This window comes from Vanessa atalanta, chromosome 1, assembly GCF_905147765.1.
Source record: "Vanessa atalanta chromosome 1, ilVanAtal1.2, whole genome shotgun sequence".
In the NCBI taxonomy this organism is placed as follows: domain Eukaryota; kingdom Metazoa; phylum Arthropoda; class Insecta; order Lepidoptera; family Nymphalidae; genus Vanessa; species Vanessa atalanta.
The window spans coordinates 5,727,408-5,740,613 of record NC_061871.1 but is presented as its reverse complement, the minus strand read 5'-3'; the positions used below and the strand labels follow the sequence as shown (position 1 = coordinate 5,740,613).

General features: G+C 32.4%; 1 protein-coding gene across 1 annotated transcript; it reads right to left on the bottom strand.

The window, feature by feature from the left end:
- Window positions 1–1,267: 1,267 nt before the first annotated feature.
- LOC125077361 (cytochrome P450 4C1-like) lies at window positions 1,268–11,816 on the bottom strand. The gene is made up of 14 exons (XM_047689289.1): window positions 11,436–11,816; window positions 10,993–11,061; window positions 10,611–10,779; window positions 10,205–10,378; window positions 9,837–9,989; window positions 7,857–8,066; window positions 6,730–6,839; window positions 5,763–5,853; window positions 5,172–5,357; window positions 4,486–4,880; window positions 3,949–4,017; window positions 3,074–3,242; window positions 1,651–1,824; window positions 1,268–1,507 (listed from the first exon to the last, which is right to left on the bottom strand). Exons 1-14 carry the CDS (start codon window positions 11,814–11,816, stop codon window positions 1,350–1,352), a joined length of 2,508 nt encoding a protein of 835 aa, XP_047545245.1. The 3' UTR covers window positions 1,268–1,349.
- Window positions 11,817–13,206: the final 1,390 nt, after the last annotated feature.

The following is a 13,206-nucleotide window of genomic DNA, read 5'->3' as shown; positions in this document are numbered from 1 at the left end:
ATTAAAAATCACCTAAGCTTCATCACGAATAATAACATATTTTATCCAAATGTAAAAAATCAAAGTCCTTATCCAAGTTCCTTTTTTATTTTGGTAATCAAATTTACAATGGCGAAAAAACAATATTTTATGATTTAGACTACGACAACCCACTACACGAATAACTAATCCGTCTACAGTATCCAATTTATCAATTCTCCTTAGTGATATTTACAATTATAGGGACCAGGGGCTCAAGCTGAAGTGGTCTTCACTGATTTGGAAAAAGCCTTCGACCGTGTAAGCCAGGTCCTTTTACAGAAATTACACGGCTTAGGAATTCGTGGTGATCTCTTTCGTTGGCTGAAATCTTATATTATATATATAAGTCCCTCGCATTAATTCCCTTAACTTTATTAACTTCTTTTATACCAGATGATTATATAGAATGCAATTAGGAAAAAAATCCATCATATCGAGATTATCATCACCTTCATTAATCAAGTAAAATATGTAGACATATGTATGTCACGATAGCACGATCAGTTCAATCGGAATATAAAGAATTTGATTTATGCTCATTTCTAATTTCATGGTATATTTTATCGGTTTTATTAATTGTTATTATGAATAATAAAAAAATGTATTATAATTCTCATCTCTAATAAAATAAAATTATATTCTGTTGTTTTCCTGAAATAAGCAAACAAATGTATGTTTAATAAGATATGAAGCCGCGTAAATAACAAAAATACTTATGTTTAGTTGGATTGACAGTAAAGGAGTAATATATATAAAGTTTTAAATTTGTATTGAAATAAAACTAGTTTTTAACGGATTTAATCGCGTATATTAATTATTTTAACATCCCGACGTTTCGAGCACTTTGCAGTGTCACTTTGCAGTCTGCCCGTGTCCACGAACACTAAATCCGTTAAAAACTAGTTTTATTTCAATGTGTAATAATCGCGAAAATCTAAGACAACATTATTTAAATTTGTATTTAGTATTTTCCTAAATTTATTATAATTATAATCTGAGATCTAACGTCAATTAAACTTTTAATCTTGAGACTTGACATTGTTAGTTAATACTGGATTTTTTCGCTAAATTTATTTTAGAAGTATATCTCACGGATACTGTTGTTTTTATTTATTATTATTTATTATAGTGTCTAGCATTCAAATTATCTCCAAAATATATTAACGTCTAGAACAAAAATAAAACTCATAAAAGTATTATCAAGCTGTTTATTAAACATTATAATAAGATTTTTCAGCACTATTATTATATATCTGATATTTCTTCAGCGATAACATTTTTATTTTATTTCACTTATAAAATAAAAAAATAAAAATACAACATTCGTTTCAGCGATTTTCAAACTTGACGTAAATGGGTTCCTTTGGTCGTAATATGATATCAGCGATAAAGTCGATGTCTTCCGGCTTAGTAACTGGTAACAACCGGTATTGTTGAAGAACCGCAGATATCGCCAACTTCATTTCCATCATAGCAAATTTTTGACCTATCACGTAAAAAATAATTATTTATTAATTTTACACCTCTTATATCTTAGAAGATTTCATTGATTTTAATCTTTGGTATTACATACAAGTAAACGCAACGCGGACACCATATAATAGTATTTAATGTCAAGTTTTAAATAACCTATGCAGTTCCGGGGTCCTGCGCTGAAAGGTATGTAAGCGAATGGGTGCCAAGTGGGTTCCTCCTGAAACCTTTCCGGTCGAAACTTGAGAGGTTCGACGAACTGATCACTACGCCGATGCAAGTCGTAGATTAGAATTGAGCAGTCTGATCCAGCTGGGCACTCGTAATTTGCTTAACAAAAAAAGAATAACATATAAAATAAATGATATTTTTTTCAATATATGCCTATATCTAATAATAAGGGATAAATACGGGAGACATCTGGGTGAAATATTTATGATTAGTCAAACCTATCCCCATAATCTCCTTCCTCAGCACAGATAACCAAGTTCCATCAAGTTAAATCAAACCAAATTCCTTTATTCAGGATAGAAGCATTACACTTACTTGTTGATTGTCAAATTAAATACTTCCAACGGTTCGGAAAAGAAAATACCGTGACCTGAGAAGAACCGGCGAACGTTTGTCAATTTGTGATTTTTTACAAATATTCAATATATTATAAAGCTCGTACATTCGTTGCCTACTTTTATGAATCCCAATAGTCGCCCAATTATTGAATTTTAAAAAGTTTTGTATATCAACTATTTTAGAAGTAAATATGGCATTGATCTTGTTTCGAATTAATTTAAATATATACAAAACATGTATATTCTCATTAAAAGACAGGTGTGGAAGAGTAGCCATAATATTGCTTCTAAACGTCTCGGTTAAACGAACAAACATTATCTTTTCAGAATAGGGTATTCTAATGAGTTTGAAAAAGTACTTCAAAATGTTGAATTTCCTAATAAAAAGCCACAAAAAATATACTTCGGCAAAACAAACACGTTAAATTAAATTAAATTTTAAACCTTTTTTATAACCGCGAAATTGCTGTCAGTAATTTTGGCGACGTCACACTGATAAAAACAACAATCTGGCACTCATTCAACGTTAATAGCTATAAATATTTGGTGTTTTTTGGGATAATAATGAATTACAATCACTATCGTTGGAGTGTAATGTGCAAATACTAGCATTAAAACTCCAGAAAAGCTGTTTATTAAAGTCTGGCACTTTCACATTGAAATGACAGTTTTTGCCTATCTGACGCCACACCATGCCGGCTCACTCGTCACGTGATATACAGACTAAAACTTACGACTTTTAATTTAAATATAATAAATTAATAATGCGATTATATGACTCAAAATCAAAATATTTAAGTATAGTTCTACATTTATTTTAATTTTTATCAAATTTCATAACTTATTTTTCAATACCAAAAAAATCCTATTGCTTATTTTTAGCGTAATAGTTAAATAATGCTAGTTCTCCACAGTGGTCTGAACTTCATTTATTAATAATAACTTTATTTTGTAAAATCAAAGTTGCAAATACGTCGCCTATACAAGTAGCGATACAGATCAATACTTACTCAATTTGATTTCTTGTTTGCAAAATCTTGAAATAAAATAAACCGAGGGGTAGAGTCTTAATGTTTCCTTGATGCAACATTCTAAATATTTCATATCTGCTAAGTCAGACATCGTAGGCTTCCGATCAGATGTGCCGAAGATTTGTCGGCACTCCTCGAAAATTTTATCCTAAACAAATAAACATTACACTTATTACGAAATACTTATATATAATAATTATTATATAATGTATTTGGTCAGTGGCAAAACTATATAAGTATCGCTTTTCGTACGCTGCTCCATAACTCGCTATAATGTTCTGCTTCAGCTTATCAACTTTTAACTGTTCAACCGAATACTATATATCCACGGGTATGACAACGTGTATCGTACCTTACTACTTTATAAGATAGATAGATACTTTAAAAGGTAGAGAGTAAACCAATATAAGGAGTAGTCGTGTCTTTTCTGGACATACATTCAAGTATGTATATAATTAATAGACATTTAATAACAATTAAAAAATATACGACTGATTGAATTAAAGCCGCGTTCGCGGATCCAGCAGAAACACTTTAGGCGCCAGTTACGGATGTGTAAAGATAGTAAAATATATAGATAGTATATTATAATAATGAAATAATATTCACTAATTATATTTAATTTTTACTTTATTTTCATTAGGACAACATACAGTAGATACATTATCACATCCAAAATAAAAAATTACATTTCAAAATTTTCAAGGCAAAAGTTCTACTACTTACAGGTAGTCTCGCCATGCATTATCATATTACCCACATTAATATTAAGACTGAATTAAATTTTTATTTGCTATTATACTTTCCTAATCCTGACATTGAAAGTATATACATTTGAACGAAAAATGTCATACCTGAACGTCTGGGTGATTCGCTATCAGCATAAACGCATATTGGATTGCAGTCGCGGTTGTATCGTGCCCCTAAAACAGAACAACAAGACTATTTGAGATAAATTGCATTTTAAAGTCGGTATCTGTGTAGAAGCGGATAATAGTTACAATTTAAATATTTAGATTTGAAGGCCAAGACGATAATATAAGCAGTCGCCGGTTTTTCTCAGGTCAGGGTATTTCCTTTTCCGAATCGGTGGTGGTAGTGTTTAATTTGACTATCAATAAGTAAGCGTAATGCTTCTATGTTGAATAAAGTATATGTAAAACCACCACTCTTGTCCACCTCAATTCTGTAAAGTTTCAATCATCCAAACCGTAAAGCTGTTTGTTGAGACCGTGATGGTGTGTTTTATTACATTAAGATGCTATGATTTTTTTACTTATTATCTTCAGCGAACTATTTAAATATATTTTATTGCATTAGTTTATAAACAAATACCTCTTTTACATTATAACATCAGAATTGAAAGTTCATAAATTATTACCAATTATTACCTCGAACATGAACGTGTCGACTTCCTCGTTAATTCCCTCGATATCTATCTCTCCTTTCACCTCTGTTTCTAGTAACAGATCTAACATGGCCAATCGTTTCTTTTGACCTATTAAGTCATTTTCACTCTCGTTCATAACGTCTGTATACAAATTCTTGTAAGTCCCATTTTGTCGCCTTTTTTTAATAACATGGTCACGAAAAGAACTAATCTCGTTCAATAATTTCTTCTGACTTCTCCCAACGGCGCTTAAGTTAAACAATGTCATTGGATGTAGCCAAAACCGTTGACCTCTATGAAGTATATACGTTCCCAGTGTATGTATTGCATCTTTATATTTTGTTCCGAAATCTTTATATTTTTTCTCCTTATCCAAAGATGTACCCATTGCTGTTTCTATAAATAATTATTGCGTAAAATTTATACATATAAACATATATAATTCCACTTTTTGTAATTCCATAAAGTCCAATAATGTGTTCGTTGCTGTTTAATTTGATTTAATTTGATAAGAAACGGATTGTTACAATATTAATAGCTATCAGTATTTTTACATTTTTTTATACATCATACATGTATATGTAAACAATTATTGATGGACATCTATACGGACGTTTAAAGTGCTTTTCTGAAAAACATTATATATTTTGAATGAGTTACTATTTAGATACACATATAGTTACTCACCACATATCGAATTTAATGTCATGCCAGCTATGAGAGGGTAAATGTCCGTTCCCGTCTTGTCTGTTTCTGACCGAAGATCTTCCACAAACCTCTCGCTGTTCTCCACCAATATGGTGCTGAAGTGTCGGAGAATGTTAAAGTGAAATGCTGGAGTCAGAATTTTCCGCCGTTGATGCCACTTCGCTCCTAGTTAATCGTAAATTAAGTTCATAAACATTGTAGTATAATATGATTTATATCTAATAAATAAATTAAATACATAAATATTGGACAAGATCACATACATTACTCTGATTCCAATGTAAGTAGCACTTGTGTTATGGAAATCAGAAGTAACGACGGTACCAAAAACACTCAAACCCAAGACAATATAGAAAACTAATGAAGTTTTTCTACATCGACTCGGCCGGAAATCGGACCTCGGAGTGGCGTACCCATGAAAACCGGTGTACACACTACTCGACCACGGAGATCGTCAAGATAATAAGACTGGGTGTTCCAAGAAAATAAATTTTAGCTTACTTGAATAAAATATAATTTGATCTTTTAAGTTAGTGATTTCGAATTATGTAATATATGTGAAAACATTACCGTCACTAATGAGCAGCCCATCTTTTAACCACGGTCGAAGAAAGTAGTAAATAAATCCTTTATCATTGTCTTTTGTATTCGTCAGTATAGTCTGCAAAAAAAATATCAGATTATTATCATTTTCTGTAAAACAAAGGATGTGCATCACATTGATGTAAGTACTAGAAATAATGATGCTGTCTGGCAACAAAAGTGCTGCCACCGTGCACCTCATAGCCCAGGGTCGAAGGGGAGTAAACCCCCGGGTGCTACGATGATGGTCAAGTCATCGGCATGGTGAATCAGAATGTCTTTTAAAAGTATTTTTGGCGGAAGAGGAGTTCGCCAGAACACTACTTGCTCCCAGCCTCTTCTTGCTCTGTATGTGATAGTTACTATGTGCGTGCATCTTGCAAGACGGGGCTGCTGACACAGAATATAAAGTCAATCTAAATAATAGAAAGATACACAAAAATGAAGATTTGCTAGTCTAAAGAAACAAAGATATCTTACTTGATTGATGTTAATAATAATGGTATAAATATAATAGTAACGGCCTGTAAATTTTCCACTGCTATGCTAAGGCCTCCTCTCCCTTTGGTTAGGTTAGGTTAGGAGCATATTCCACCACGCTGCGTCAATGCGGGTTGGTGGATTCACATGCGGCAGAATTTCGTTGAAATTAGACACATGCAGGCTTCCTCATGATGTTTTCCTTCCCCGCCGAACTCGAGATGAATTATAAACACAAATTAGGCACATGAAAATTCAGTGTCGCTTAATACACATGATACACAATCATCGATTAAGATGTACGCGCTCTAACCACTGTGCCATCTCGGCTCACTGGGCCATCGCAGATTATAATAAACAAGAGTAATTTTAAAGTATCCTTATTGTCTCATAAATGTAAAACACAAAATCACAAGTAGCTGAGAGATACTGAGCGTGATTACATATTACATATATTTTTTACATTTTCACGTACCTCGATGTCCTCTGGGTTGTATATAAGGACAAACTTTACATTAAATATTTTAAATTTGCAGATATCCTTATATTTGCTGGTTAAATTGCGAAAATATGCGAAAAATTGAGCTGCAAGAAATGTTATATTTTTATTTGAACCGTGACACATATGACCTGTGTGCGAGGTTGATTAAAACATGATCCTGTGAGCCAATTCGACTAACTTGTAACGGTAAATGGGAATCATACGTTCCCGATCCAATTTGTATGACTCTTCAGTTTAATATCAGCTTAATTGTAACTGAGGACAAATTCTACTAATTTATATCGGTTACGATACGATACTTGGTGGTAGATAGTAGGTAACACCCACTCATCATATATTCGACCACCAAGCAACATTTCTTAGTATTGTTGTGTTCCGGTTTGAAGGGTGAGCCAGTGTAACTACAGGCACAAGGGAGATAACATCTTAGCTCCCAAGGTTGTGGGCGCATCGATAATTTATTTATTGAAGAAGTTAAACCATTAACTTAACACTAAGCAATTAAAATTACCAGCTGATATGAGTAACGTTCAAAGTGATGATGTATGGTTAATATTTCTTACAGCACTAATGTCTATTGGCAGTGGTGGCCACTTATCATCAGGTGTCCCATTTGCCCGTTCGACAATAAATAACCATAAAAAAAATTATATGCCGCGCCAACTTTGACCAACCGCGACTGTATCGTTGCAATTAATCCAAAGATTCGGAGAGTACAGTTGATCGCATTTATCATAATGTATACAAATTGCTTTAACTTATCTATTTTATGAGATAATTAATTATTAAAAGCAAATTAACACTACCGACGTACTGAGTGTCATTCATTATAAATGTTTCAGAAACTAAAAACAAAATAATTACTATAATTTTCAATTAAAGCATTATGTGTAAAAAAACATTGTATTAACTATCATCAAAATAATAAAAGATAAATAATAAAATATGTTTGCACTTGAAGATAAAAAAAAAACTATAATTATATTAATTATAAGCATAATATTTACATAGATTTAAAAGATAACACAAAATAGGTACAACACCTATCCGACTTTTTGGTATTTAAATAAATAAATAAATCTTTACGTCTACAAGTTTACCAGACTCCATAAGACATTCGTATCCATTTCCGATAAGAAATTGCCCTTTAGGTCCTGGGATCTTATCAAATTTTTCATCTTTTAACAAATATTCGATATAATAGCATAACATTAACAATAACACTACCAAAAACGATAAAGTCCAAAACATTTTATATTTTAGTTGAACTAGCCACAATATTAATATCTCAATATTAAATTCGTTGTATTAACACGACTTGTCTCTATGTAAGCTGACTAACAATGATGAACGAAAATAAACGTTGAACATTTAATATATTTGAATGTAATTGAAGTAGGTAACTACTTATCATAACAAAATTATTTATAACATTGACCTCCTGTCCGATATAAGATCATGGCGGCTGTTCTAAAGAGATATTTGATAACTTTTAGTGCACAAGTACTTCAGAGGAATAACCTCTTAAAATTACAAAACCATTTTGCAATCTATAATTATTGATTATTTTTTTGTATTAAAGCACGAAGCATGTAATAAGGCTTAAGATAGATAGATAGATAACTATATCTAGGTAACTAAGTAACTATCTGTAATATGTATTTGGATGATTTGGGCGGACAACGATCCTTTGCCATCGTAATTTTTTACAGCCAGTATTTTATTTTTCAAAGAGATGTATGTACGTTATTACTTTTTTTTTTTAATTTAATTCACTGTACACTTTTCTATTAACTTTATTGGTTTGCTACAGGCACAGTCTATATGACTGAAATATGAACCAGGATTTAATCTTTTTGGATTCTAGGTTAAGATAACGATTTTAGTATAAAAATTATTATATATTACGAAAGCCTAAGAAACGTTCAGTATATAATAAAGCAGTGAGAAGGAATTATCTGTAACGAACGTCATAAATTAAACGATAAATTGAACGATATATATTTAAGTGCTCAAGTACTTTGCTAGTGTATATACACCGTTTGTGCACTAATAGAGCGACATAGTCGCTTTAGCGACAAAGCTCTTAAAATAAAGGAAAAAAAAATATATAAAAAAAAGTACTTTGCTACGAGTCGCTCACTCAATTCACTGTTCACAACACAGTAGTAGTTGTGGTCAATTATAATTTAGTCGTTTTTTTCATCATCCTCATCATCCTCCTGCCCTTATCCCAAGTTTACTAGGGGTCGGCGCAGCATGTCTTCTTCTTCCATACTTCTCTGTCGGACGTCATCTCACAAGTAACATTCTTTCTAACCATATCGTCTTTCACTTAATCCATCCATCGTTACTTTGGTCGTCCCCTACCTCTATATCCATCCACATCATGGTCGTCATTACTCCGCATAACATGCCAATACCGTGACAGCCGGTTTCCAGATAGCTTCTCGGTTACCGGTGCCACTTTCAAACTTCCTCTTATGTACTCATTCCTTATTCTATCCGTTGGCGTAACACTACACATTCCTCTCAGCATTCTCACCTCCGCCACATGCAATTGTCCCTCAGTCGTCTCTTTTGTAGCCCAACCCTCTAATCCATATAGAACAGCAGGTCTGACTATGGTCTAATAGATCTTCCCCTTAAGTTTAAGGGGAATACGGGGTCACAAATTGTTCCCGTAACGTTCGATCTATTTCGCCATCGCCTTAAATGAGTGAACCGAGATACCGGAAGTCGGAACAGACTGGAAGGGCCATGCCATCAATTTGTACATGTGGCTGTACAAATAATTAAAAGTCTTAGTATTTGTTTTAAGATATTCTATTTCAATTTCGATATCATTACCTTAGATTTAGTACACACAACCCACTCTAATTTTTAACCTTTGGATTACGAGATAACCTACCGAATCAAAGATTGTTAGGACAAAAATCGCTGTTTGGTGACAATAAGGCCGCGCACTGTATATCATATTTTTTTGTCATAACATCTAACACCATTATAATACGGTAATCCCATTAAAACTATACAAAATAAGAAAACATGCTAGATATTATTATTTTATAATTATCAGCGTTTTTCAAATTTGACGCAAATGGGATCCTTTGGTCGTAATATGATATCAGCGATAAAGTCGATGTCTTCCGGCTTAGTAACTGGTAACAACCGGTATTGTTGAAGAACCGCAGATATCGCCAACTTAATTTCCATCATAGCAAACTTTTGACCTGTCCCGAAAAAAGTACATCAAGTAATAAATTATATTGAAAAGCAACAAGGCAATCAAAATGATGCTTTATTTCATAATAGCAATGATATTATACGTGTAAAAAAGTTAATAAATTACTTCAACGAATATCATATCTTGCTTAAGTGCTATAGTCCTTCATTTATTTTAATGATTGACTAGGGACATTTAGATTAAGTAATAAATTTTACTTGCCTATGCAGTTCCGGGGTCCTGCGCTGAATGGTATGTAAGCGAATGGGTGCCAAGTGGGTTCCTCTTGAAACCTTTCCGGTCGAAACTTGAGAGGTTCGACGAACTGGTCACTACGCCGATGCAACTCGAAAACAAAAATAGCAAAGTCTGTTCCAACAGGACACACGTAGTTTTCTAAAAATTATAATACAGCAGTATTTAATATTTGTTTTATATACATTTAATGCAGTCGATTATTAATCTATTTTGATATTGGATTTGTGTGTGTTCGAATAATTATAACGCCTAACCAAATGGAATGTTGATTTTGTCTTACACATGGTCTTTATCTGATTTCTGACGGTACCGATATCGTAGTAACTAATGATATTCTTATAAACAAAAAATTAGGTGTTACTATAATTACTCAGTTTTAAATCTTCTTTGCAATATCTCATAAAGAAAAACACAGGCGGGTAGAGCCTTAACGTTTCTTTGATGCAACATTCTAAATACTTCATATCTGCTAAGTCAGACATCGTAGGCTTCCGATCAGATGTGCCGAAGATTTGACGGCACTCCTCGAGAATCTTATCCTGAAATATTTTATAATCTCAATTTTACTTAGAAAAATTGTATCAAAGATCTTAAGGTTTTAATAAGGAATAATTTATAATTATTTGTAACTTTCCACGATTTATTCTTCGATAATCTTTTAGATAGAATAAAATTAAGTTAATTTTTGATATCATCGAATAAGCGATTTTCCGATATTGTTATAAGTTTGGAAAAACATGTCATGTACGTACCTGTACCTCTGGATGGTTTGCCATCAACATAAAAGCGAATTGAAGAGCACATGCGCTTGTATCATGACCCTAAAAATGAAAATGTGTTTTTCCTTTGTGTTATAAGGCTATCAAAAACAAAACTATAATAAAATAGTAAAAGAAAACAGAATCCAAAGTGATTTTTACTTTAACTTTAAAACCTGTACTAATTGTTATAAAAGCAAAAGTAACTCTGTCTGTTGCGCTTTTACAGTCCAACCACTGAAACGAATTTAGTGAACAAGAAAGAACAAAGTTTTTTTTAATCTTAAACCCACGGCCTTAACACGCGGACGAAGCTGCAGGCGAAAACTAGTTAGTTATAAACTGTAAATAAATATTGACTCAATAAATATAGGTATACAAGTTAGTTAATAAATATTAGATGAATGAGAACAAAAAGGTATTAAATAAACACAAACCGCGAACATGAACGTGTCGACTTCCTCGTTAATTCCTTCTATATCTATCTCTCCTTTCTCCTCTATTTCTAGTAACAAATCTAACATGGCCAATCGTTTCTTTTGACCTGTTATGTCATTTTCTCTCTCGTTCATAACGTCTCTATGCAAATTCTTGTAAGTCCCATTTTGCCGCCTTTGTTTAATAACATGGTCACGAAAAGATCTAATCTCGTTCAATAATTTCTTCTGACTTCTCCCAACGGCGCTTAAGTTAAAAAATGGATTGGGGTGGAGCCAAAATCTTTGTGCTCTATAAAGTAGATATGTTCCCAGTGTATGTATTGCATCTTTATATTTTATCCCAATATCCTTTGTTTCCTTATCCAAAGATATACCCATGGCTGTTTCTAAAAAATATAAAATAAAAACTAATTATATTTATAAGAAAATATAAAGTCCTATTTAAAGTTATAAAAATGTCTTCCTAGCGTTTTTGCTTTATTATTTATGTAAAAACAATTCACCAAACATTTTATGTCCTTTGTAACCTTTTATACCAGGAAATTAACGAATTCACTTTCAAAACATATTTTTATGTCCAATGTCATATTATTTGTTCTGTAATTAATATAAATATAACGCAAGACTGTCTTTTTTTTTAATATAGTTTTGTTTTGAAAACACCGAGCACAAAAATAATAGTTGAGAAGATTTATGTTTTTATCCAGATAATGGTAAAAATAAAGCACTCTTCAATACACTCTACACTATAATTTCAAGTCTAGCAGTCTGTTACTTTTAAATACAAACATATTTGTATCGGGGTGAAAAATTATGGTATATGATAACGTCTTTTGGACCGAATTCGGACACATTGGAATTTCTCAAAACACATCTCCATCTTACTGCACGGGAAATACCATATTTATTTTAAAAAGTCAAAATGTTAGGTATATAGGCTTATTACGTATTCATCTGGATTCATTATTATTATGTTTTTCTTCTTTATTCTTTTTTATAACCGTGCCGTGTCGTAAATAAACTTTCTTTCTTTCATATATAAAGAGCAATGCGACAAGAGCGAAGAGATTTCAGACACAGGACTAATAAGCTCTGTACGCTTTCCGTGACATGACAACTGCGAGTTTTTACTGCTGAGAATTTCTGGTGAGAAATACCTAAATACCTAATCACTTATTATTGTCTCGACCTCAGATTCGAATCCTTCGACGAGTTAAGAGTATTTTGACCTTTGAAGCTAACCGTTAGAGTCTAAACTACATTATGCATTAGGTACATACTACATTATACTTATATTATGCTTTAAGGCCTAGACCTTAATGTAAACTTTAATGTATTTATATTTATTAGTAACTCACCACATATAGAATTTAATGCCATGCTAGTAATGAAAGGGTATATATCCGTCCCCGACTTGTCTGTTTCAGACCGAAGACTTTCCACCAACTTCTCGCTGTTCTCTACCAGTATAGTGCTGAAGTGCTGGAGTATGTTAAAATGAAATGCTGTTGTCAGGATTTTCCTACGCTGATGCCACTTAGCTCCTTGTTCATTGTAAAATAGAAAAAGTATACAGTTTTCCCAGATGTCTTTTACGTAATAAAGGTTACAAAGATAATCCTCTAGTATGATACATGATTAAAATATTACCTTCACTAAGAAACAGGCCATCTTTTAACCAGGGACGCAAGAAATACGGCAAATTACCTTTTTCATTATATTTCGTACTATTGAGTGCTATCTGAAAGAGGCAGTAAATATACATAAA